At 40.9% G+C, this 27561-nt stretch overlaps 1 protein-coding gene across 1 annotated transcript in view; it reads right to left on the bottom strand.

The window, feature by feature from the left end:
* Positions 1-560: 560 nt before the first annotated feature.
* Positions 561-27561, bottom strand: part of ERICH3 (glutamate rich 3) — a 64920-nt gene continuing 37919 nt past the window's right edge. The window contains exons 12-16 of the mRNA XM_056844756.1: positions 23846-24129; positions 20652-20888; positions 10812-11210; positions 7056-7187; positions 561-3459 (exon numbers count right to left, since the gene is read on the bottom strand). Coding sequence (XP_056700734.1) covers positions 593-3459; positions 7056-7187; positions 10812-11210; positions 20652-20888; positions 23846-24129 — 3919 coding nt within the window. The 3' untranslated portion in view covers positions 561-592. The remainder of the gene's footprint in view (positions 3460-7055; positions 7188-10811; positions 11211-20651; positions 20889-23845; positions 24130-27561) is intronic.

The following is a 27561-nucleotide window of genomic DNA, read 5'->3' as shown; positions in this document are numbered from 1 at the left end:
ATCTGGCTGGCCAGGACCTGTGGCTCCACATGCCAAGCACAAAGGAGGGAGGGGGGTTCTGGTGCAGATCCTTCTGATGTCCCTGAGGCCAATAATGGTGATCACCTCTGCCTTATAAGGAGTTCTGACTATAGATACTCCTCTGATCTAAATTGTTTTGATGACAAAGTGGTAGATTTGCTTAGCCTGCTTTCCTTTAATAACATTGCCATTTTAATCTACTAAATATCAAGCCACAGAACAGCATTTGGGGAGGGTCTGTGGCTGAAAGTTCAGCCTGTAAGCTGCCTGGAGGGGAGCCATATGGAAACCATACACAGGCTCAGCTGAGCTCTTTAGAAAAAGAGCAGTGGGGTACATCCATAGATAAGGGCCCAATGAAGCCAAACTTGTAAATTCCCATGGATGACTTCTCTCAGAGTGTTCAGTATATGAACCTTTCCCTTGAAACCAATGGGGTTTAAAGCGCTTATCTTTAGCTGGATTGTGCCCTCTGTTTCAGTTGAAGAGTACCGTCTCCACTAGGCCAGGGAAGCCTCTTAAACATGCCTAGGGTCATTCTTTGGGTACAGGTGCACACTCACCTTCACTGTTAGTTCCTGTTGTCTAAGTCAGAGGATGCATGAGCCTCTAGACAGATCATTTGTGCAGAGATGTCTTGCTGCTGCTCGCTTTCAGAATGCTGTGTGTTCATAGCAAAGCTTTCTGTCACTGGCAATTTTTCTATTTGAAATTCTTCCTGTTTTATTTGGCTCTTTCCGCTTCTGTCTTTTTTCTCCAAATGGATTACTTCCACAAGCTCTTTGGTTTCTTTCTCCTCAGAGTTGTCACTCTGAGAAGCCTGCCTTTCTTCTACTACAGCCATAAAAATGTCCTCCCTTGCGGTATTCTCATGAGATGACATTTCTTCTTCCAAATCTTCAAACCTATCAGTCATAGCTTCCACGCTAATCTGTGATACTTCAGATGACATTTGTATCCCAAACAACAGTGCTTCCTCTACATACTTCACAGGGATTTCATCTCTCAGCCTTTCTCCTTTTGTTCCTGCTTCCACAGCTTCTTCTTCATCCTCAACAGGTACCATTTCCTTCTGCAACAGTGTATCAATTGATGTGTCTCTTAATGCGTCTTCAGTTGATATTTTCACTTCATCTTCGAGTCTTGCTTCATTGCCCTTTCTCCTTTCTTGGTTCTCTTCTCCAGCTCCTAGTTTTTCTGCAGATGATTCAGATACCTGCTTTGCTTCTGTCACCATCGCTGCAGTCACAACTTCTATGCTTTGTCCCCTGACCTCAGAAACAATTTCTCCTTTTGATCTTGCATCTACAGACACTTCTCCCCTTGCCTCTAGGTGTTCAGCCTCCACCTGCCCTTTAATTACCACCTTTTCCTCTGCCTCCTCAGCATCCCTCTTCACTTTAACCACCACCTCTCTTTCCATCTCTGGCTCTTCATCCTCACCCTTCCCGTTAAGTATCATCTTTTCCCCTGCCTCTGCCTCCTCAGCATCCTCTTTCTCTTTAACTGATGCCTCTTTTTCCATCTCTGTCTCTCCAGCTTGCACCTTCCCTTTATGTGCCACCTTTTTTCCTGCCTCTGCCTCCTCAGCATCCATCTTCACTTTAAGCACCACCTCTCTTTCCATCTCTGGCTCTTCATCCTCAACCTTCCCTTTAAGTATCATCTTTTTTCCTGCCTCTGCCTCCTCAACATCCACTTCCTCTTTAACTGATGCCTCTTTTTCCATCTCTGTGTCTTCAGCTTGCACCTTCCCTTTATGTGCCACCTTTCCCCCTACCTCTGCCTCCTCAGAATCCACCTTCCCTTTAACTGACACCTCTCTTTCCATCTCTGTGTCTTCAGCCTGCACCTTCCCTTTACTCCCAACCTCTATTTCTGCCCCTGCTTCTTCAGTTTCCTCCTTCAGTTTAAGTACCCCTTTTCTTCCTTCCTTTGTCTCTCCATCTTCCACCTCCCCTTTAATCACAACCTCTCCTTCCATATCTGCCTCTTCAGCATCAACCTCTCCTTCTGGCTGTTTGTTCACTACTATTTCTTCAGCCACCATCACTATAGCTTCTGGTTCAATTGTGTCTTCAGTAAAAAGCTCTTCTTTCTTTGTTACCAGCTTTCTTTCTGAACCTGCCACTTCGGATTTTAGCACCTGTTCTATCAATTCCTCTTCGACTTCCTCTTCCACAGCTTGCATTAGATTCTCTTCCTCCTGTGTAGGTTCCTTAGCCAATAGCCTGCCTTTAACAGTTGTTTCTTTTTTTGCATCTCCTTCGGCATTTGTCTTATCTGCTTTCTCCTCTCTTCCAGTTGTTACTATTGCCTGATGGCCCTTCTTAATTTTTTCTGCAGTTAGTGAAATGCCCCTCTCAGTTTCCCAATCCAGTAAGGGTTCTTCCATCCATGTTCCTAGTTTTTCTAGTGCTATATCTTCATTGGTAGACAGAATTTTCGTTTTGCTCACTTGTTGAGATATTTCTTCCTCTGACTCTTCCTGGTCAGATGAAACTTCCCCCACAAGACCATTCCCACCAGGTACTGGCTCTTCTGAGAAATCTGCCTTTTTGTATATGGTGATAATATCTACCTCTTTTGATTCTGGTGCTAAAAATTTTGCTTCCATAATAGAATCACTTTTTAGCTCTACATTTGCATATTCATCTCCCTTCAAAAAACTGCCTTCTAGAATGCCATTTTCTATTGTGTCCCCATGCTCTTCCTCATGTTCACTCCTTTTCAGAGTTTCATATGCTCCAGATTCAACTTCTTCTATAGGTTTTTGTGCCACCCCTACAGTGTCCCCTGCCACAAATGCAGTTCCCATCACCACATCCGCCTCAATTGTTTCTTCTACAACCTCCTTTACCCCACTTGCTTCCTTCTCCAAAGATTTTCTTCCCACTAATTCTATAGCCTCTACACCTTCCAAAACTGCAGCTGTTTCCCACAAATCTTCCGCAAATTCCTCTCCATCAGATGCTTCTTCATTAACCATTAACCCACCAGTGAACTTCTGCCCCTCTAAGTCCTCCCTCTCTATCTGGTAAGCCTCCAATATCTCCTGTCTTTTACAAGCTTTATCTTCTAATACTGTCTCCTTCAGCTTTTCCACTTGTATCTTCCCCTCATATGATTCTCCTTCTTCATATATTATGTCTTTTTCTGTATTGTCCATTTCCAGACCCAATTCAACTACTGCTGCTTTTTTCAGTTCTGTCTCTTCTGTCTGTAGCTCATTCTTAACTTCCCATTTCACTGTAAGAGCTGCAACATTTCTGGCTGATAATTCTTCTTCCAGAGCTACTTCTTTGAGGCCTTCCTCAGCTAGAAGCTTGTCTTTCTCAAGTGTTCTTTCCTTGCCCACCATCTGCTTGTCTTGTTCCTTTTGCACTGTAGCCTTCTGTGATTCAAGTGTTTTCGGTTCTTCTGCCAAAGAAGCTCCATCTGGCATTATTAAAATAAGCACAGCATGAATTGCAATTGTGATCAGTATCAGGGTTTTTAAAAATTACATTGTTAGGAGAGGTCTCATATTTTTCACCCTTTCTTTTAGATAGTGGCTCAGCTCAGTCATGTGATGGGACCTGCTTTGTGTGGCTCTGCGTTCTCCTAATAATAAACTGTGATCAGGTTTATGTTGGCTAGTGAACCTTGTGCATGAGCTCAACTGATGCTTCTCCTGTAAACCTGGCTAAATTTAAACACCTCCACACACCAAGTGCAGTGAGGGCTTTGAATCTGTCACCTCAGTGCCTAAATCAGAAGTGCAGCAATAAATGTTAGGAAATCCATGTCCTCCCTGCATGGATTTACTTTGTTGTGCTGGTTTGTTCTGTTGATGTTTTGGGTGGTTTTATTTTTTTCCCCTTTTTACCAAACTTGCTTGTTTTAGGGGTATATTTTAATGTTTCCAGGAGCTCGTTGATTTTAATGCGGATTTTGACTGCTTTATAGCTGCTGTGATTATTTTAGTATTTTCTTCAATTTTGCCAGTCTTATACTGTGTTTCTTTCAAATTGAAAATAGATGGGGCACAAATATTTTAAATCTATAAATTCATTTTTTCGGCTGTAGCTCCCTCCTGGGTGTTGATTGTACCTGTCCCCCAGTTCCAATTCCAAGGAGCTCAGGGCAGTGTGCACTGGTTTCTAGGGTTGCCAGGTCCCTCTTTGCCACTGGCAAGAGGTTTTTGGGGCAGAGCCTGAGAAGAGCAGGGTTTGGGGAGGACAGGAACTTCATTGCCATAGAGTCCAATTGCCAAAGTGGCCATTTTCTCCAATTGAACTGATGTCTATCGGCTGTAGATCAGTTGTAAAAGCAGGAGATCTCCAGCTAGTACCTGGAAGTTGGCAACCCTACTGTTTTTCCTTCCTCCATTTTTCCTCAACAACCCTGTGAGTATGGTTGCTAACCTTCAGGTACTAGCTGGCGATCTTCTGCTATTACAACTGATCTCCAGCCAATAGCGATCAGGTCCCCTGGAGAAAATGGCCACTTTGGCAACTGGACTCTATGGCACTGAAGACCAAACCCTGTCCTCTTCAGGCTCTGCCCCCAAAATCTCCAGATATTTCTCAACCCGGAGTTGGCAATCCTACCTGTGAGGTAGGTTAGGCTGAGAGAGAGGGACTGGCCCAAGGTCACCCAACAGGCTTCACAGCACAGAGGGGATTAGATCCTGGAACAGAACCTAGTTCAACATTTTAATCATGGCACCAAGCTGGTACTGTGCTTTTAACAAGGGACCTCTCTTCTGATAGTAGTTGCAACTCCCATTCACTTCAGTAAGACCTGTGCAACAGAAGTTCCTGGTACATACTATCTTTTATTCCAGCCATGTAGCAAAATATACCATGTACCTCCATGAAATTGGATATTGGCTGAAATCAATACAATGCTTTTAAAAAAAGAAAATCAAAAGATCTCTTGACCCCATTCCAGAGAAAGGTATCAGTGATTAGGTTCCATTGATATTCATATTACTTAAGTTAGCTGGACGTAACTTCTGCCATTGATTTTTTTAAGGACCGCTTTCTTTGGATCAGAGCCATTTTTCTTAAGGTGAGATACTCTAGAAACACTCATTATTAATTGCATTCAATAAACTATGCTCTAAAAGTTGATAAGAGGGTTTTTAAAAAATTATACTGGATTCTACAAAAAGAAAGTGTTGATCTGGCTTGTATGCTTGTATAATTTAAACACTTTGCAGCAAAAATTGTAGGAGTTTAAGTGCTGATGGCATCCATCTAGGCCTTTATGTGTGACATTCACTGAACAATGCAATCAAACCAGACAAATCTTGGAATCAAAAAGCTACATCTGGGAGGAACAGAACTGAAGAAAGTGGTTATAATTCAGCCAGAAGAAGAAAAGCAGCATTCTTAAGAAAAGCACCTTTTGCCTGGTAACAAAATTGTTTATAGGAGCACTGAAATTTGAACAGTATTGTATGAAGGGGTAGAAAAGCATGTAAGCCTTTGTGCCTCACCTTCAGATTAACCTTATCAAGGAAAGGCATGCATGTCATGTAGGTCAAAGCTTTAAGAAGGGATTTGGGTAACTAAGGGCCATACTAGATGTGGCGAGAGATGTACAACTACTGCCCACTTGCCTCTCCATAGAATCTAGTAAATGGCAACCTGTGATCCTGTCATCATGCTCAAGGTTTTCTTCCTCACCACAAGCAGCAGCAAATGAAGGGAAACGAAGTGCAAAGACATCACTTCACACATTGACTATGACCAGACATCATGGGGATGGAGACATGCACACAATCACACTTATGCTTTACAACGTGACCCCAGCTTACTGACTGTAAGAAAAGGTATGTTGATATAAACATAAGACAAGCCCTAACGGACAAGTAAACAGCCCATGTAATCTTGCAGTGCAGCAGTGGCCAGACAAATGCTTTGAAGATGTATACAAGAAAGGCATTTGGTCAAGAGCTTCTCCCCTCCCCCAGCATACTAACTAGGGTTGCCAGCCTCCAGGTACTAGCTGGAGCTGGAGATCTCCCGCTATTACAACTGATCTCCACCCGGTCAGTTCGCCTGGAGAAAATGGCCACTTTGGCAATTGGACTCTATGGTATTGAAGTCCCTCCCCTCCCCAAACCCCACCCTCTGCAGACTCCGCCCCCAAAATCTCCAAGCATTTCCCAACCCAGAGCTGGCAACCCTAATACCAACTCTGTATAAAGAGGTTCCATAAAACCATCAAGGCTAATAGCCACTGATAGACTCATCCTCTGTCAAGCTGGTAATCCCTTTCATAAAGCCACCTAAGCAAGTAGCTATCTCATTATTTATACAGTTGTGCGAAGAAGTCCCATCTTCTGTGTATTCTGAAACAACTGTCAATCGATTTCATTGGGTAACCCCTCATTATGAGAAAGGAAGAAAAGAAATCTCCATCCACTTTCTCCAAACACTCATCACAATATAAACTTCTATCCTATCTCCAAATGCTTTATCCATTCTTTTTTAAGGAGGGTACTGCAACTAATTTACCATTTTGGGTACCCTTTCTGCCCTGGTATCTTTCCCAGTTTATCCACCGCTTCTAATCTCCCCTGCACTGAATAGCTATTGGAGAGTTTCTGATTTTCAAGAGTTCACTCTCTGTTCATATAACACATTAGCAAAGGCCAAAAAATCCTGGCCAGCATGTTGGTTAAAATGACTGACATAATAGTGCACTCTTATGCTGAGTTACTTCTAGCTAAATCCATTGACTTTAGTGAGCTCAGACTAGAGGAACTCTGTATGGGATTGCACTGCAGATAACCTACAACAAGCTCCAGAATCCTCAGGAAAGTGTAATAACTTTGTGGCAGGCTAGTTAATGAGGAAAGGGGTTCCTGAAGATAACATTTGAAAACCACTGTTTCAGAGGAACTTAAGTATAGCTTAATCATTGACACCATTGCACCTAAAGCAAGAAAGAAAATAAAAGATGGAAACAATTATGAAACACTAACATTTAAGGATTTATAACAATTCAAGCAGAGCCCCCATTTTATCAGTTGACGTTACCTTCATTTTTATCTTGAGCACAAATTATGTTCTCCTCCTCCTCTGTACTGGAGTCACTATCTTCAGGTTCAGAACTCAAAAGGTGATCCTTTTCGATGGCTTCTGCTATTTTCTCTTTGACTGATTTGCAGTCTTCAAAAAAGTAGCACAACAATCACAAAAACAGGGAGCAAGAGAGAGAAATTGGGACAAAATATCGATGACAATGGGCTTAAAAAGTACTCTACTGTCAGTTAAGGGGCCAATTAAAATTTAGCAACCTCCACCCACAAAGATGCCTTAGAGACATATCTCAAGCAAACAGCATTCTGCATTTCGTAAATGAAAGCTGCATGCAGCAGTATCTCCACCACCATGCAAAAGCAAAAACAAAAACCAGCCACAAAAAATACCACCACGCCATTAAGTGATCTCCAATCAGAAATATTTTTAATTCACAAGCAACCAAAATAATTAGACAAGAGGGAAAAAATGTTATTCTGCTAAAGATAAACTCGGGGCAATTTTAATACTAAGCTCCCAAACACAATTCAGACAATTGTTTCAATTCCCTAAACAAGCTAAACAGTGTGCCTCTTCTCATCTTCATGCACGGGTAGATCTCAATGTAAATCCCTATGCAATAGTATACGAATATTTGATATTCCTAAATGCATGAGAAATGGTGTCTATGATTTTGCTGCATTTTTACCATATTCCTGTTATGCCTATTACATAGTTTAAGGTTGTGCTAATATTTTCATTGTAACCTCGGTGCTTATGTAATCAGGTTCTTTACATTTCACTGGTTCTTAACAGAATATGTATTATTAATATTGCATTCTTATCAGCTTCACAATTGCTATTCCCAAAACAAAACACAGAAGATTTTTCTTCTTCTGTCCAAAATGACAAATAACAAGAAAACTACTGTATGAAAGTAACAAACCTGACTGGCATTCATGGGTTTGTTTGTTTTTTGAAGGGGGGGTGGGTTTAAAGGAAGCCTGAAGGGTGCTGGCTAAGTAGAGATCTCATTAATGTGGTTTGGTGCTGAGCTCTTCCCGAAATTGCTTTGACGACAAGTAATGTATCTTGCAACGGTAAACTGCTTGGTAGCTAAGGATGTTTTTACTCCAGTTTTGGCAATGTGACTGAAACAAATTGGTCATTGCAATGTGGGACTTTAGGCTGCAATAAATCCTAAACATACTGGTCCAAAGCCAGCTGTAGTCAGGCACAATTAATTGCATCCAGGTTAGTGAGCCAAATGGGGATCCACATCTCCACTGGATGGTGCATCCAGCCAATTCAGCAAGGCCCAAAGTGGCACTGCTGTGCAGATACTCCTCCAAATGGCCATCTGAATCCACATCAGCTGTACTCATGGAAGGCTGATTCTGTGGGTAGATCTGGGCAAGCTGCTAGGAAGCAAGGGCTACTCAGCATTCAAGGGTAAGTAGCATGCGTAACTCAGGGAGCAATGCCAATTTCTTTCATGATGATTACTACATCATATTGCTTTTACATATCTCTTCTTAGTTCTTTTTCTCCTGTGCCCCTTATTTATATTCATGCAATGTATAAATTTGCAATGTATAAATTTGTTGGTACATGAATATTAATCCATTCACAATAACATGCTCTTCCAGAGGTTTCTGTAAGACTATTTTGGGCAATTTTTCTATCTAGAAGGTATTATCACAGATTATTGGTTTTGCTGTTCTCAAAACTATGAATTTGTGTCTACAGAGATAACAGACCTCTTCTTCACAGCAAAAATATTATAAAATAAACATACAGAGTTGAGAAAAAGATCTTAATCCCATTGTTTCTTTGCAAATCTGTGTGCACAGAATCAACCCCTTACCCCTTAAATGCTAAGTTTTAAGAAGTTCAATGAACATAAAATTGTTTGGAGTGGAATAGATCTACACAAGGAGCTAAGTGTGAGGAGGGAGGGGCAAACAATCAAAATGAAAGTGAAACCTTTTGGCCAGAATACTCCGCAAGTCTTGGGATCTTTGTGTGTATAACCTGAGGTTTATCATATTTGCCATGACCTAAGTTATTCCGTCAATACATGCTAGACTACAAACCCATATCTTTAAAAAAATAGTATCAGTAGTAGGGTTGCCAGCTCTGGGTTGGGAAATACCTGGAGCCTGTGGAGGGCGAGCTTTGGGAAGGGGAGGGACTTCAATGGAGCCCATAGAGCCCACCTTCCAAAGCAGCCATTTTCTCTAGGTGAGCTGATCTCCATTGCCTGGAGATCAGTTGTAACAGCGGGAGACCTCCAGCCACCACCTGGAGGTTGGCAAACCCTAATCAGTAGCCATTCTCTATTCCACTCATTTCAGCCAAAGCAGTAGAGTTCATAAATGCTCTTTGCTAAATGGTATGCTAATTTGAATCTATAACTATCAAACAACTATTTAATTACCATGTTCAGAAACCTGAGAAAAATAGAAATGATGATACTCTTTTAATCTCAAATCTGTGGCAGGCCATTAACTCAACCCACACGATTACTCCATGCTTCCATTTTGTATTAGAGCACTTAATCCTCTGTGTGTATTTGTTCAATGGTTAATAACTTCATTCTTCAACACTACTTAAGTATTCATCTCATCTAACAGTCTAATCAGGAAGTTGCTCACATTGAGAATCCAGCATATGGATGAAGGAAAAGATTTCAAACAACTAAAAACCCATAAATAATTCAACATAATCACCCACAACTGTATTTTTTCAATTTCTCCTCTGTTACATACATAACAAATTGCAAAGACCTGAAAAGCAATCCGGCACCAAGATGTTTGCAAACAATTCCAGTTTTTATAACATTCTGCACATGCCAAACTATTTCATTCAATGCAAAGGAATACGAAACAAACCATCAACATTATAGATCTCACCACGAGAAGAATTCACATAAAAATACAAATCAGAAATGTTAGCATGACTTGTGGCTCTCTTTCATGTCTATATCACCACTTATGGTGCACCGATCAGTACGAATTGATTCATGAGTAAGAATTTACCATGATCTAAATAATGCACACTTTATATTTTCTTGCCCTCCAAAAAAATGATCCAAGACAAAAAAAAACAAACCCATTTGCACAAACAGCGGGTATGTTATCATGATCAAGAGAAACAAAATTTAGAACATATATATCCTTGAATTAGTAAAATTAAAGCTAAAGGGTAGTTTATTGCACCCAAATGATAAAAAGAAATCACTTGACAGATTAGTTTGAGATGTCATTAGTTATCTGAGCCCATAAGCATGTTAAACTGTTCAGCTAAGTTTGATGCAATCATTCCTCTAGATTTGCCTATGCTCTGTAATAATCTTTGTAACTGAGATTTTAGAAGTGATAGTTGTCAAGGCTGAGATCATTGCTAGCTCTGGATCCATTTAACCTGGTTTTATCTTCTTCCATCGAGGGAAGAAAGAAATTCAGTTGTCACATCCTACCTGACAATAGTAGTGATGGAGACAAGAGAAAGGCTCGCCAAAGCCTCACATGTTAAATTGCTCTGTGACACTTGGCTCAGCCATTTCAGGACATGTCACTTCTGGTTATTCAGCACAAACCGGGAAGCAGAAAAATCACACCAGTCTAATGTATTCATAAGAGTCCAGTGATAGTAGTTCACATGCCATATCAAAAGACAACATGGAAACACAGCATTCCCATTAAGAATAAACAAAACAACACACTTGTATAGAATGGACCCACCACAGTTCTTAGTGGAGACCATACTCACCACCTCTGTCCTCGGGATGTGAAAGCTCCTTGCTTCTGTACTCCACTTCTGGAATGTTGCCTTCCAAATGCACTAACACATCCTCCTCCCTGTCTTCCCTTGTGTTCATGTCTACTGACCCGATATGCTTCAGTGTCTCCCTGACCAAAGTAGTGTCCTCAAGGCTTTCTTGAGGGGTACTGGACCAATTTTTCTCTATTGCATTTTCTGCTTCACTTATGTCCTCCTCTTCCTCCAGACTAGTTTCTTGGCCTTCCTTCCTTTGGGTTTCATTTTCATATTCTGAATGTATGTCAGAATTGTCTTTATCATCTTCTTGCTTTTTTGTTTCGCGGTCAGAGTCATTTTCGCTGCTGTACACCATGCTGCTGGATGAGAGGGAAGGCACACACTTCCTGTCTACAAATAGTAAAACGTAATTTAATATTAATCGTCTTGCATTCATTTCTTGCAATAATTGTTTGACAGGTAGAGACCTTTATGGAAGTGCAAAGGGTTTCTAGGGGAAGGCTAGAATTCATTTTCACTCAGTGGTCAGACATCATGATTTATATGGATAACATTCCAGTTTCTATCCTAGGCATCAACTTATACAGAGACAGAGAGAGACAGAGAGTTTGTATGTATAATTATAAGTTGATTTTAATGTATTTTAAGTATTTGATGCCTCGAGGGATCTAATTGGATAGAAAGGGGAAATACATTTTAAAAAATAAAATATATAATAAAACAATGCTCCGTCTACTTCCAGGCGATCAACGAGGTCATTTTTGTATCTTACTCCTACTCACTCAACATAGAAGTGGTGACAGGGGGAGTTATTCATGCTTCCTCTGCCACTGCTTCAGAGAAACATGCCAGGCTACTCCCAGTTTCATTGAATTTGAACCTCTAGATATGTAAAAAGCTATGAGACCTTTGAGCTACTCAGCTCATTTAAAAGTATTATAAGTTTTGGAGAATATAAACAGACTAGTCCAGAAATAGATCTTTGCATCAGCAAAACTGTCTGCACTACTTTCCACCTAATGAGTCATTCTGATTTATTCACAAGATTATGGTCTACTAGGATTTGAAAACCACAAGTTAAGTCTTTCTGGCCAGTTCTCTATTTATGCATTACTAAAAGTGCAGCTTGGAAAAATAAGGACTATGGTCTCCCATCTATCTAGAGAGGCTATTAAAATCTTCCATATTTGGATAAATTCTGTCTTTAGTAAGAACTTCACGACTTGTTGAGTTCAGAAGTTGTCAAAGTGCGCAGGTATGGCAGGACCATCATCACATTCGATTCAGAAAACAATGACTCCTATATCTTCATATGAATCTTACTTTTCAGTAAAAAGAAAATAAAAGAAAGGTAAAGCTTCTCAAAACTCTTTGTAATCTGCTGTCCCAGTTTTGAAAACAATGAAGCCGTTTTCATACATTCATTATTTTCCTGCCTTTGGGTACTTCCTTAGAGTGAAATCAGAAAAATGAAGACTCAGATGCTGTCATAATTTTTTCATTGTGCAGACAAGGACAGGAGAAACAGTGAAACTGCCCCAAGCCTCAAATGCACAGATTTACACTTTCTGAGCCAGACTACAGGATGTGGATTTTTTAATGAGCTGGATCTGGATTTCCTGGACTCACTTTTTCCCACAGCCACACAACAGCTGCAAGAAATGGAGTCTGTGAGGGTCCGATTCAGCTCCGGACCTCCGTGTGAAGGGAAGAGTTACTTGCTCTGTTTTGGAGCTGCCTGCTCATTAAAATGCCTCCTACGTTCACAGTCCCAAACCAAATTGGGCCTCCACAGACTTTTCCAACACCGTTCCCCGGATCTGTGCAAGCACTGTCAGTTTCACTGTATGACAGTCCTTTTTGAATAATGAATAGTTCCCACTGAAACTGTGGACAACCATAAATGGCTTCGCTGTAGCTACTGAAGAATATCTGGTTGGACACTCCTCCCCCAAAGCTATGGCTGATGTCTACGCTAATGAAAATTAGCTAATGAAAATCACTGAGGAGGTCGTGAGCAGGAACACAGTATGGATGGGCATCGCGTTTCAACTGTCTCAAGCTACAAATACACACATTCCCTAACCAGTCTGGCTTGCTATTCGTTTTTTTAAAAGAAAACATCAATAAAGGCTGTCACGCCTATCCAATTAGCATGATCATTCCTCTTAAATAATATCTCGTTGGGATTTCTGCACTGAATGGATCAATTACTACCTCACAAAATGGGTCAGGATTTGCAGTTAAATGCTACTTATCTGAAATTTGTTCATCTGTAAAACTCAAGTGCATTATTTAACTCCCTGCTGGGAGCTAGTATCAGGGTAGATCTACTCTTTTTCTAATTTAAATCTACAATTAAAGCAAAACTCTTACAAATGGCTTAATGAACAGTATGAAGAATTAATGTTAAATAGTAGTAGTGCCATAGCATGCAAGAGCAACCAAGCACTTTATTGTACAAAATGTACGGTTGAGGAAACAGTCACAAGAAGTTTATTCTGGGCTTCAGTGGTTACTTATCTAGAAGTATAGCTTGCTGTTTGTCTAAATATAATTAATTGAGCTAATGTAATCGTATTAATAATGAAAGCCCACAAATCAGCCTTATATACTACAAGTACTACAGCAGTGATGCAAGACAGACAAAGGATCCCTTCCTGTTTACCACTAGATCACTATAACTACAGCTCAGGCAACGCCTGTGTTCATTTCCTTATTCACCATATCGGAGTTCACTGGAAGCTGCTTTTTCCTTCTTTGCTTTGTGCACCCTTCATAATGGGGGGAAAAATTCACACTCATACTCTTTTCAAAAAGAGAGCACACAAGAGGAAGCCATCATCCTTGGCTCTAGCTAACATTTGTCCAGGGGAGCAGCTTCATTACACCCAAGCAGAGAAGAATTTGCAACAAAGCTTTGCAGCCATTTAAAATAGAGAGTTAACAGCTACCAAGATGATTACAGAACTGGTTAAATCCATTTTCAGCACAGTGATTCCCTCAGCTGCAAACCATACTGCGACACTTGTGTCACTACAATATGGACATGTAAGAGGAGACAAATAGGATGCCTATGAAAATTAAATGCACAGGGGCCCTGGATAAAAGTCAAAGATGCCCCCCACACCCACTATTCCCCTCCACTCTGAATATAGGAAGCCCCCAACAAAGACATACCCTCAACTGAATAATCAGCATTAGAGGTGCAGATCTATGTTTGTATTAGTTAACAGGAAATCGCTACCCTCAAAGGGAAGCTGTTGCACTTAAAAACACAACTAACCTCATTGATCTCATTCATTTGGGGTATTTAAAGGCACAAAATTAATGTGCTGGAATATTTAAATCTGCTAGCACATACAAAGCCTCAAACCTCTTCACAAGGCTTTTTGTTTCCATCTATTTTGCAATGCACAGCGCTCTAGTCATCATATACCTCAGCCACCTGTGAGTTTGTTTGCTGCATGCACGTTGCCTTCTTCCTGCTCAGCCATGCAGGCGCATAAGGTCAGACAGGGGCAGCCAGGGCCGCTGTATGGCTGTTGCCCTCGCCCAGAGCAGCCCCCACCAGTTCTAGACCTAGAAGAGCTGCGCGGGTTGCCCCATTGCTAAGCCCCCCAGTGGAAATGCAGCCAAACATCTAATTTTCCCATACCCCACTATTTCTTCTTTGACTTTTCTTAAATTCCTCCAAAGCCTCTCACCTTGTCCTGCTTCTTCCTCTCCTTTCGACCCACCAACCAACCTACCTTTATAAGAACATAAGAAAAGCCATGCTGGATCAGACTAAGGTTGATCAAGGCCAGCAGTCTGTTCACACAGTGGGCAACCAGGTGCCTCTAGGAAGCCCATAAACAAGACGACTGCAGCAGCACCATCCTGCCTGTGTTCCACAGCCCCTAAGATAATAGGCATGCTCCTCTGATCCTGGAGATAATAGGTATGCATCATGATGACTAGTATCCATTTTTTTCTAGTAGTCATGAACAGCCCTATTCTCCATGAACATGTCCACTCCCCTCTTAAAGCCTTCCAAGTTGGCAGCCATCACCACATCCTGGGGCAGGGATCTAATCACAATTTAACTGTGTGTGTATGAAGAAATACTTCCTTTTATCTGTTATGAATCTCTCACCTTCCATCTTCAGCAGATGACCCCATGTTCTAGTATTATGAGAGAGGAAGAAAAGCTTCTCCCTATCCATTCTCTCCATACCATGCATAATTTTATAGACCTTTATCATGTCTCCCCTTAACCGCCTTCTTTCCAAGCTAAACAGCTCATAGCGTTTTAACCACTCCTCGTAGGGCTGTAGCTCTAGGCCCCTGATCATTTTGGTTGCTCTTTTCTGCACCTTCTCAAGCTCTGCAATATCCTTTTTTAGGTGTATTGACCAGAACTGCACACAGTATTCCAAGTGTGGCCTCACCATAGATTTGTACAAGGGCAGTATGATACTATTTCACACACACACCGCCCCTGTTTTCAGCTGTCCCTTCTTTTCTCCCCCTGGCAGCCTTTACTAAAGAAGACTATGGTTAATCGTGTGGTGAAGGCTGGGCCAATCCAGTGGTGCTGGCCAGGCCCAGTTGCATGGTGGGGAACTTACCAGGACTTGTGGGGGGGCACCTTACTTTCCCTAGTAACCCCTCCCCACGCTATTTCCTCTTTCCCTTCTGGCAGCCTTCAGATTTTCACTGCTTCCTTCTGTCCTTTCCACCCACCAACCTATCTGTTATCTGCTCCCCATCTTCAGCTATATTATTCATTTAGTTCATTTCTACTCCACCTTTCTCCCCCATGGGAAAGGGTGACTTACCCAATTATCCTCTCTTCCATTTTATCCCCACAACAGCCCTGTGAAGTAGGTTAGGCTGATAATGTGTGACTGACCCAAGGTCACACCTAGTGAGATTCCATGGCAGAACAGAGATGTGAATCTGCATCTTCCAGATCTTAGTCTGAAACTCTAGCCCACTACACATGCTAACTTTCATGGGTGGCTGCTGTTGAACAGCAGAAAGCAGCCAGGCCTGGGTGAGACATGCAAGTAGTATGGTATCAAGTCGCTGGTAGGTCTGGCCCCGACGAGTGCTCGCTCAAAGGCCAAAACAGCCCTGGAAAGGGCCCAGCCCTCCCCCTGTCTTTTACTGACAGAAACCAAGGCTTTAATAATCCCCTAAATAAACACTTTAATCTAGCATCTGTGTGCTTCTATGCTATAATTTGCAACTCCTCTATATATCTTTTGTTTCTGCTTCATGTACACCACAAAACTATATTGTAAGGAGCCACCTTGGCTTGACCCTCATGTTAGAGGCATTTGCTTAATTTTTAACATGTGTCCACTTGCACTGTAAAACAGCCTTTATCCTGTTTGTAAATGTAAAAGAAAAGATATCCTTTTAATATTACATCTCTCCACTATGGAGCTGTGTTTCAATGCTCCAGATTCATTTACAAGGAAAAAAAGTCTCTCTCAACAGCAGGACTGTAACAGCTATGTGTCAGTTTAAGACAGTGTGAAGAAGACCCTTCATTGTCTCCTAATGGCTCTGATGGTCTATTTGTGCAAATCAAACTGCACTTTGTAACATTCATCTGAGTAGAACAAAATGGCAAGCGCAAAACAATGGGGCTGATCACAAGCAAGTATATTATGCAAAACACAATCAGAGAGCTGGAGAAACCCAAAGGACAGCTAGACTATCCACCAAACACAAAACAAGATAATCTAGCCGCCACTGAGTTCAAATCTGCACCATCCAGAGCACAGTGTGCCCCAAGCAGAGAGGAAGGGAACTTCAGAGAGACACCTGCATTGAAGGGGGGGGAAACCCCACTCAAACAAGCGAGCCATTTCACATGCTCAGGCAGATATAAACCATCCTCAGGTTTACTAGTTAATTTTACTAGAAGGGGGGGACCCTTCCCTAAACATCAAATATGATGACTTTCAGACTAATCATGCAAGCTTAGATCAGTCTGAGCATGAAGAAAAAACATCCAGCTGCAGATCACCCCATTACCCTGTGGCTATCCTTGATTTCCCAAGCTTCAGAAACAACATCCGAGAGAGAGATCTGCAAAGCTGAAATCCCGATTATCCTTCAAGATCATTGAACACTGAAGGCACTTTTTGATCACAACCAAGATTTTCCCAAGAAAACCAAATGCAAACCTGGTTGGACTCTTTGAGTTTGCTTCCTATAAAATGACTTTGTGCTTCCTATAAAATGACTGAATCTTTCTTGCAGCTGCGACCATTTCCAAATCAGCTGCTTTACCTTTGCAACAAAAACACAAACATAAAAGTGATGTTTACATTTAGCTTGAGGAAAGAGCTCTCCTACCAGAGCTGTCAAAATGGGAAGAATTTCAGTGGGATGGTTTTAGGGGAGCGGTAAATGGAAAATGCCTGTTGCAGTATGACAAGCACCAGTGGTACCAGTATCAAAAGAAAACGGCAAGATGGAAAACAAAGAGGAGGAAATCAGCTCTGCACCACTGAAGAATCAAAACTGGCAAATCACCTATTTTGCAAGCATACTCAGCTTTGGACTCCTTCCACCATCTGTATTAATAAATGGGAAATGAGATACATGCTTCCCAATAGATTATTTATGAAGGAATGCAGTTCAGAATGCATAAAGGGGGGGGGGGAATACATCCACCAGTTAACACTGACTGGAGAGGACAGAGGTTACCGAAAATGTTATTTATGCTCCTGAAAATTCCACATTATTTTAATCTTCTTGAACTCATAATTACTAAGGATTCATCACTCAGAGTTTTGCAGGCCCAGGACTGCAAGTTTGTCACCCTGAGACTCTGAGCATGTCGGACGTCAATGGACATAGGCTGAAATAGTTTTGCTCAGCTCTGTGCTGCAAGTCATGTTCAATAGGGAGCACAATAGGGAGGCAGAAGATCTGTTCTTAATATTGCTGCTACTAATTCTCATCTGTACAGTATTTCTTGCAGTGCCTGGCACTTTACAATGCAAAAGTGACACCTACTGGCTGCCATGCGAGATTTATTTTATATATATCATCATCTTATATTCTAATAGTGAAGTCGGCCAAATCTGAGGATACTTAAATCCGGTGATTGGAGCTGTGAACAGGCAAGACAGATCGTTCTACAAACCTGAAAAGGGCCCCAGGTTTGCAGAAAAATCTAAAATCTAAAAAACAGACATTGGGTTTAAAAAAAAAGAAAATGATAAAAGGAGCACTTGTAGCTTTAAGCAACAGATTCCCTCAGTGGTTATAGCTAGGCAACCATTCCAATGCTTGTTTCTGTCAGTAACAGCAAGGGGGAGGAAGCAGAGACCTTTCCAGGCCTATTTTGGCCTTTGAGAGAGGGCACCTTGGGGCCAGGCCTGACTAGAGTTGCCAGCACCAGATTGGGAAATTCTTGAAGCTTTTGTGGTGGAGTCTGAGGAGGGCAGAGTTTGGTGAGACCTCAGCTGAATATAAAGTCATGGAGTCCATTCTCCAAAGTGGCAATTTTCTCCAGAGGGACAGATCTCTGTCATCTGGAGTAAAGTTGTAATTCTTGGAGATCTCCAGGTTCCACCTGGAGACTGGCAATCCTAGGCCTGGAAGCAACCTCTGGGTGATTTGATACCACACAACTTGAATGACTCAACTAGGCCTGGCTGCTTGCTACTGTTCAACAATAGCCAGCGTGGTATAGCAGTTAGAGCTTCAGAGTTGGGTCAGAGAGACCCAGGTTCAAATCCCCATCTTGCTGTGGAAGCTCACTGGGTGATTTTGGGCCAGTCACATATTTCCAGCCTAACCTAGCTCACAGGGTTGTTGTGTGGATAAAAAGGAGGAGAGGAGAATAATGTAAACTGCTTTGGTCCCCGCTGTAGAGAAAGGCAGGGTATAATTGAAGTAAATAAATAATAAATATAGCTGAAGAGGGGTTTAGATAAAAGGTAGGTTAGTAAATGCCTGGCCCTGACCTGGATGGCCCAGGCTAGCCTGATCTCGTCAGATCTCAGAAGCTAAGCAGGGTCGGCCCTGGTTAGTATTTGGATGGGAGACCACCAAGGAATACCAGGGTTGCTGTGCAGAGGAAGGCAAGCCACCTCTGTTAGTCTCTGGCCATGAAAACCCCAAAAAGGGGTCGCCATAAGTCGGCTGCGACTTGATGGCACTTTACACACACACGCACGCACGCACAGTAAATGCCTGAAAGGAGAGAAAGAGGAAATAGTGTGGGGAGAGGGATACAGGGGAAAGTGAGCACTCACTTATTCCGCCACTGGCACTTCTGCATCTATTATGGGCTCCTTGAAAAAATTGATCTTGCACATGTAGATGTTCTAGCAGTAGGGGAAGCAAGCACCACAGTGGAGGAACATCTCTGCAGTGGTCCAAGAGAAGCATGAGGGGAAGAGCATCGTAGGAATTACCTCCGTTGACAAACAAGCAATCCCTGACCCCTTAGTAATTTGCAGTCTCCTGGTAGTGATTATTTGTAACTTGCATAAGAAAGTCACAGAGAGAAGTATACCAAGGGATGAAGGTAATCTTTCATTGAAATAAATACAGGATCTTGTATGACAATCCTTACTTTCTGTGAGTTGGAGGAAAGGCAAAGGGAAGGAGTACACTAGCCCCAAGACCTGCTTCTGATTTTTTTGTCTGTATAGACACATGAGGAGAGAAGTACAGTATCTTTGGCTTAGGACCCGGTGTGACCCCGCACCATCATAAGTGCCTGCTTATCCCGGGATAAGAAGCATTTACGCTGCCACAGGGGGCATTCACACCGGCGCCGGTAAGCTATGTGGGGGACTCTGTTACTGGCACTACAATGCCAGCAGAGAAATCCTGGAAGTGGGAGCCTGTGCCAGCATGGGAGAGCATTCCAGGGGGTTCTAAGGGGTGGATCTGACATTAGTCAGCTTCCTAATCCCTTTCCCCCCAGGAATGCCCCCTCGAACAGTGGTGTTGCTACGCCACCTTTCTTGGTGGCGTAGCCTCACTGCCTGCTATGGGGGCATTTTCCCTATTTATTTTTGTTGCAACTGCTTTTATTTTATATTTGGTGTCCAGGAAGCCTCTGAGGAGATGGAGGATCTCCCCCCCCCCTTCAGGAAAGGGCTGTGAGTGGACCTGCTTACGATTGCTCTAGTACTGTCCAAACAGTTCCTTAACCTATGTCTAATAATTGCCGTTATCAGAAACAAGCAGTACAGGATATTTATGTTCAGTATGAGGGTGATGTTAAAGAAGATGGAGCAAAATGCTCATATAAATTGTGTGTCTGTGGTTCCCTCTCCCTCTGCCACAGCCACATCACTTTGGGGGCAGAAGATCCATTCACCTCTGCACAAAAGAGTAACCACTACCGAAAGGTCATGGGCATTGTCTGAATAGAACCTGTAACATTTCTCTGTTCTACTGGTAGATGAACTCCTATTAATGTATAAAAATCTGTTTGAAAGGTTCTGGAGTGCGGGTGAAAGGTCCCTGGAATTACCCATCTGCATGAAGAGGGTTCATTTTCTGTTTTTCTTCCCCATTTTCCTCCCCTTTTCTCTTGCAGCTGCAGATTTGGCTGTCCTCAGATAGTAGTTAAGGGTCAAGAGAGGCTTTACGGTCCAAGCTAGAAATATTTTAGGCATGAGCTCAGAGTACTGTGGCCATTTTGTGCTGAGTGGCACATTCTGCATCAATTTGGCAATCTTATTTAATGGGTACTTTATATGTGAACTAGCAAATAGGTAACCCATTACAGGCCCTATGTAACAAGTTAAACATGCATTAGGGCCTCCACTCTACGCCACTTTAAGGAAAACATCTCACCTTGTTTATCCTCCTCCAAGTCACTCTCTAAGTAGCCATCACTTTCACCTCGTTCACTGTCAGAGGCCTGCAAAGCTTTCTGTGATGAGTTTTTACTCTCCTTTTCACAGTCTAAATTATCTTTTTCATCATCTGAGGGTGACTTTGACATTCCATTCATTTGATCATCAGCCTGTCCTTCTTCGTTAACTTTCTCATCTGATTTCTCTTCATCTGCTTCAAAATCTTCATCATATGCTGAAATAAAAGGACAACTGTACCATGAGATAGAAAATGAAATGCATACTACTTAAAGTTCTCATTAACCCAAAAGAGGTTATGTCCATTAGCCTTTGTTTTCCTCTACATTTGACTGTATCTCTCTCATTCTCTCTCTCTCTCTCTCTCTGCTTCCTTAAGGAAAAAAATCAACAAACAATAAATTTAACACGCTGGGCTATGAACTGAAACTTATAATGACACCAATATTTTAAAAAAACATCTCATAACACTAGTCCACTTCTTCATTGCTGTAGCTATCACCTTAAGATTATTTTATTGAAAGTTCTCATAATTTTAAATGAACAATGTTACACACAACTCATAACATGTGTCCTTCAGCATGTCCTGGCATTCACTCTATACAAATTTTTATATTCCAGTTACAGTAATTATTCATGTTATGCAATTTATCTCAGGTTCTTGGATTCTGACCCTTTTTTCAAAGGGTGTCCTCTGCCAAATCAGATGCCCAGCTCAGCATAAGAGGAGACCCTTTGTAAATGGATTAATTATATTTCCATAAACTGGAAAGTGAATGGATCCTATCTACAGTCAAATGTGTTGCCAGAAGTCTGCATTTTACCCACCTTGCAGAGAAACAACTAAATGTTATCACAGAAAGAGATGCTGTCAGAATAGACAGATTCCAGCTCTCCCTTGTGACCACTTCCACTCACCTCTTCAGTTTAATTGTTCACCCCTTTTGTTTCCTACCAACTTTTTCTCCATGTTCAAATGACAAAATGCCAGGGAGAAAAGGGAAAACACATCTCATGCGGAACCAATTAGGCAAATAAATAATTATCTGTACAGTGGGACTTAAGTAGTAAGTGGATTTAATCATATTGACTAAGGTTCCGGCTACCTCTGGGAGAGTGGGGCCTTCACAACAGGTAATTATCTGAGAGGTGTCCATCTCCTGAAGGGGAAAGGGGAGATTAAAAAAAATATACAGCTGGTAACTAATGAGAGAACAGCAATAAACTCATAAAAATAAATTACAGGAGTAGGAAGAAATTTAGGTAGAAAGAAACCACGCAAAGGCTTCACATTATATAAGAAACAACTATAGCAAGAGGAGCAGATGGGGGTTTAAGATTTCCTTACGGAGAAATATTAACTTAAATTGTATGTGAGATGGGAGCATACTTTAGGGTGCCATTTATTGTCAGATTCAGATTTTATTATTTTAAATATAATGCTTTAACCTTGTATTGTACTTATTTATTGACTGTTTTGTTAGTTTAGTGTTGTAAGCCGCCCTGAGCCTGGCTTCTCTGGGAAAGGGCAGGGTACAAATAAAATCAAATAATAAATAAATACTTTCCCTCCTCTTTAGGGGCAGCCCAGATCTGCTCAGTGCTCTTTACCCTTTATTTTACTGTATCACATCTAACTGCACACATTTGGGATTAATTCGTGATTATCTGGATCTGCAGTATGAAAATAGTGACCTCATTCCAAAAGTTTCATTTACAAATGATGCATATGATGAATCTGAAGACTGATGTCGCACAACAAGTGAGCATAGACAGCTGGAGTGGAATTATAGTCATCCCTTATTACCTTTGTCACTTTGTCCCTCCTTTCTCTGAATTGCTTCTTCTTACTCTTCCTCCATCTTCTCCATCTTTTGACATTTCAGTTGTAACTTCCTTGGAACACGTACCTGTGTTTGTTTGTTTCCTATCAAATGCTGAGAAGCACCATGTACATTGCTATGTGTGCATCCTTTGCTGTATTAGGTTATATCTTAATACCTTATATATCCTCTGGCAGAGATAGGTCTTTCTCCTTTCTCCAGCTGCTCCTAAAAAGGCATCAATAAGGGAAGGGGAGCCCTCACAGATAAAAAGCCACAGCTGGAGAGCTGGAGCAGGGGGGAGGAATCAGGCAAGATCCTCTCTTTCATCAATAGAACAGTGGTTAGATACAACTGCTAGTTGAACCTCTGTGTTTTGGGCTTGTTTTAGTTAATATTAGGGAGGCTGAGAATTTTGCCATGAACCTGTTTGACAGGCAAACTTACCATGATCATCCACAAAAGCCCACCAAACAGGTTTGCATCAGGTTTTTAAAGACTGGTTTGAATGGCAACATCTTTGCATGTGCCCAATCAACAACATTACTGGCCTTTTATGCAGGGACGTTTCCCCACGATCACCCCCACCGACTGTTCGGGGCTTCCTTTTGATGCCTTTCCCGCCAGTCAGAGGTCGCCTCGCTCTCCCCACATGTTTTGCCCGCATTTTTCAGATTTGGGCTAAAACAGAATCTGGAAAACACGGGCAAAACACACAGGGAGAGCAAGTCGACCTCTGATGGGCAGAAAAGGCATGCATAATCAAAAGGAAGCCCCGAAGCCGTGGGTGGGGTGACCATGGGGAAACACCCCTGCATAAAAGGCCACTGTCATTGGGGACTACCTAGACAAATATGGAAAGGTAGGATTTTATTATAATACAATATTTACATATGGTTGATTCATATGCATCATTACTGATTATTATCAATTTAAACAACTGCCTGTTCAGCAGCGCAGCCAAGCAGCAAGGATGGTGGGGGAAGATAACTCAATTAGGCTGTGTGAGAATGTGGATGTGCAACAAGCCAATGGCACTGGACTGCATGGTTAGGAAGGAATGCAGTTAAGCAACCTGCCAAAAAGCCATGAACAGGCTGATGAACAGTCAAATAAATCATCACAAAACCATATCCTAGTTTACGACTGACAATAACAGGACATGAGCCAAACCAGCAGGTGTTTGATCATCGCTTGCTAAAATTGTTATGGCTTCTAGATCAATAATAAATGGAATTGATAATGACCAATTAATCATAATCAAACTCATATGCAATCATCCAACCTCTGTGTATATGCTTATGGGCAAGTTTCAATGAGCGTAAGATAAATGTGTTTTCACATACTGTACCATAATCAGATGTACTCCTCAGGTTCCTTTCCCATTTGATTCTGGCTCCTTTTATTCTTCTTGCATCCATTTCCATTGAGCCTCCTGCAAACTCTCTTTCTTCTTCAGGAAGTGAAGAAGTCATGGACACTGAGTCTTTGTTCTCCTCTGTACTTATGCTTTTCTCTGTTTGCTTATAGCTCACTTTTGGCCCCCTGGAATATTCTTTCTTTTTTTCTTCTGTAGCAGTCATCTTTTTCTTGGGTGGGAAAGGCTTTTTGTCCAGACCCATTGCAATGATACACCTGCCAAAAATATAAAAAAAATTATTAAATTTTTTATTATTTTCACAATTTTTTACTGTTCGGTAACTTTTCAGCAACATATTCATTTCACAGATAATACTGAAGAAAAATTTAACAGCGTTGTCGAAAAGCATTTTCATCTATTGATAAAAAGGTATTAAAGTAAAAGACTTCCCCCTCATCACCTGTCAAAAATATAATTGATTATGAAAATAGACAATGGACAATGGAAGAATACAATGGGGCCTTTCCTGGGGCTTAGTTACATAAGCAAGAACAAAAATAAAGTAAAATAAAATAAGTTCTCCCATTTGTAAAACATACACAAACAAACCTGTCCCTGTGTTCACAACACAAAGCAAAAAAAAATAAAACCAATATCTGGACACCTTTTAGATTTTCAACTGTGTTCTACTTAGATGACCCTAGAGTAGAAATACCAGCTCCTGGACCGAAAAGGACCTACAAATGGTAATGTATACCTTAGTGACATCTTAGTCTAACATAGCGCTGCCTTTGAGAAATGTCTGGAAAGAGCAATTGGCTCAAAGCACAGATGCTAGACTGTTGACTTGAAGTGAGGCAACGGAACATGAAAAATCACTATTTTGCTACATCTTCACTGATTTCCAGTTGGTTTCTAGGCCCAATTCAAAGTGCTGATGTTCAGCCCTTATCACTTTGGGTCCACACTACAGCAAGGACTGCCTTATCACATATGAATAGGGTTGCCAACCTCCAGGTACTAACTGGAGATCTTCAGGCGATAGAGATCAGTTCACCTGGAGAAAATGGCCACTTTAGCAATTGGACTCTATGGCACTGAAGTCCCTCCCCAAACCCTGCGCTCCTCAGGCTCCACCCCAAAGCCTCCCACCGGTGGCAAAGAGGGACCTGGCAACCCTACCTATGAACCTGTTCATTCTTTAAACTCTTCCTTGGAGAACTTGTTAAGTGTTGCTTCACCGCATGAGGTGCGGTGTGTGGTTGCTTGGGACAGGATTCAGCATTAGACCATAGATCTTTTCGTTTCAAAAAGTCGAATATACATATTTTAAAAACATAAAATGAACCTTTTCTACTTAAAATTGCATGCTTGTTTTTGCAACCACGACAATTAGGCTGCCTATGGGCAGTCACTAATGTTCAGTTTATGGTTATTCTGTATTTTAATGATGCAATTTTATCAGATAATTTTTAACATATTGTAAAGGCTGATGGCTCAAGTCATTTACATAAATTTAATGGCCTATATATCCTACCAACCTAGTGCTATGACTCCTCCCTCCCTTCCCTTACTTTATGCTACTTTGTAACTAGTGAATAAAACTCTGATAGGACAAGATAATATTCAGCCTGCATAAAAACTCTCTTGATTCATAGAGGGAGCAATCTTTAAAAGGTCTTCTTTTAAAGTCCCATTTTATTCAACGGAGCTTACTCCAAGAAAAGTATCCTTTGGACTGAAGTCAGAGTCTCTTAGGAGAAGCCATGATATTAAAACTGATGTAGGCTTGAAGTACAGATGTGTCATAAGTAAACATTGACCTTAAATAAGACATAGTTTGAAGCATCTTTGTGAAGTTCATGCTAGCTTTAAGGCAAAGAATTTGCCACATAAACATAAGTATGTGGATACTTTGGACATTTGCTGGAAAACAAATATAGCCATCCCTAATTCACATGCTTTGCACTCCACAGAAAGCTGTTATCACACCAGAGATAGCATAACATTTACATAAATCATGCAAATGTAAGTCTGAAGAGGGGGGAAGCATTTGTATATAGTGGAATATGCTTATCTGAAAAGTAATTTGGCTCTATGGGGGTTCCCATTTCTTCCCCTTTCCCTCTATTTTTTGTTGTTGTTTATAAAGAACAGGCTTGAAAATGTGCAATGCATTCCCTTCCCTGACCTTACTCTGCAGATGAAAGGCAATAAAGCAGAAATTAAAATTTGTAATTGCTATGATCCATGTTGTCCTTAATTTTTTGTTAAAGATACAAAGAAGGGTCCTGATGTTTGAGTTATTTGATATTCTGGAAGTTTGAATTATTGTATTGATTCTATTTTTATTGGTCTTGGACTGTATTAAATAAATTTGATTTGGGTCCTGATGTAGCCCTACAAAGTTATTTGCAACTTCAGCTAAAATCAGCATCTTTTTCTACCAGGAAACATCCCAAACAATCCAAAATCTAATTTTAGCAGTTTCAGTTTTTTGTTGTAAACATAGCATAAATTATACTACATAATAACTTGATACAAAGAAAGGGGGGAAAGAAAAGAAAAAAGAGAGAAGGGTGTTTATGACAAATTATATTTTTTTTCATTCTAATACATAATAAAATTACTCAGTGCTCTCAAAATGCATTTGTACATTATGAATTATTTATTTGCATACTTTGGTAGCATGTTAATTTACTTAGGCTAGATTCCAGGTACAATTAATCCAATCTTTAATAGAAGGGAGTTCTGCTTCCTTCCCCCCACCCCCAAACATGCCTCTATAATCATTTTTGCAGCTGTAAACAAAGTTAAGAATAACTCAATATCTGAAGCAGCTACCCATCCTTTTAAATATCCTAGTAGAATGTCTTAGGATTTGAAGGCATATTACTGTGAAACATATAATTGATAAACTGAATCACTTTCCCCCAAAATAAACCAAGTTTTGGACATGTCTGAAACACATGTATCAAACCTGCATATCCCTGACCACATCTTTAGCACACATCTGATAAATTTCTGTATATAATCACTAATTTGAGAGATAATGTAAGATACAACACCAAAAGTATTTTAGTTTTGAGATTACATTGTCTCAGATCTATTTTCATTCCTGTAAATTCAAACTAATTCATAAATCGTTCTCCCATTTTCTCATACAGCTTGAAGGAGTACTATCTAAATTAAGTAACAATGAACAAACCTATGTTATTATTCCACTAGCAATTTAAATTGTCACCGATTATAGATTCAAAAGTAGTGTTTGGTTGTAGACCATAACTACTTGCTTATTTTTTTTAAAAAATGGGGAAAGTAGGGGGTTATTCCCCCTAACTTACATGTAATTTCCTTGTAATTCAACATGTGTTGATCATCTAATAAGGTTTCCAACATACCTAATTTACTACTCCTCCAGACATTAAAATTATATAATAAGAACATTACCACTCCTGCAGACATTAAAATTATTTAATAAGAACACATTAAGCAGTTGATTGTTGAACAAAGCAGAAGTTAGAGGTAGAAAAAGAAGAAGAAGAAGATATGGTTTTTATATGCCAATTTTCTCTACCTTTTAAGGGGAATCAAACCAGCTTACAATCTCCTACCCTTCCTCTCCCCACAACAGACACTTTGTGAGGGAGGTGGGGCTGAGAGAGGTCAGAGAGAACTGTGACTAGCCCTAGGTCACCCAGAAGGCT

The sequence above is a fragment of the Euleptes europaea genome, chromosome 2, assembly GCF_029931775.1.
Source record: "Euleptes europaea isolate rEulEur1 chromosome 2, rEulEur1.hap1, whole genome shotgun sequence".
Taxonomy (NCBI): Eukaryota; Metazoa; Chordata; class Lepidosauria; order Squamata; family Sphaerodactylidae; genus Euleptes; species Euleptes europaea.
The sequence above is the reverse complement of the archived record's forward strand: the minus strand, read 5'-3'. Positions and strand labels throughout refer to the sequence as shown.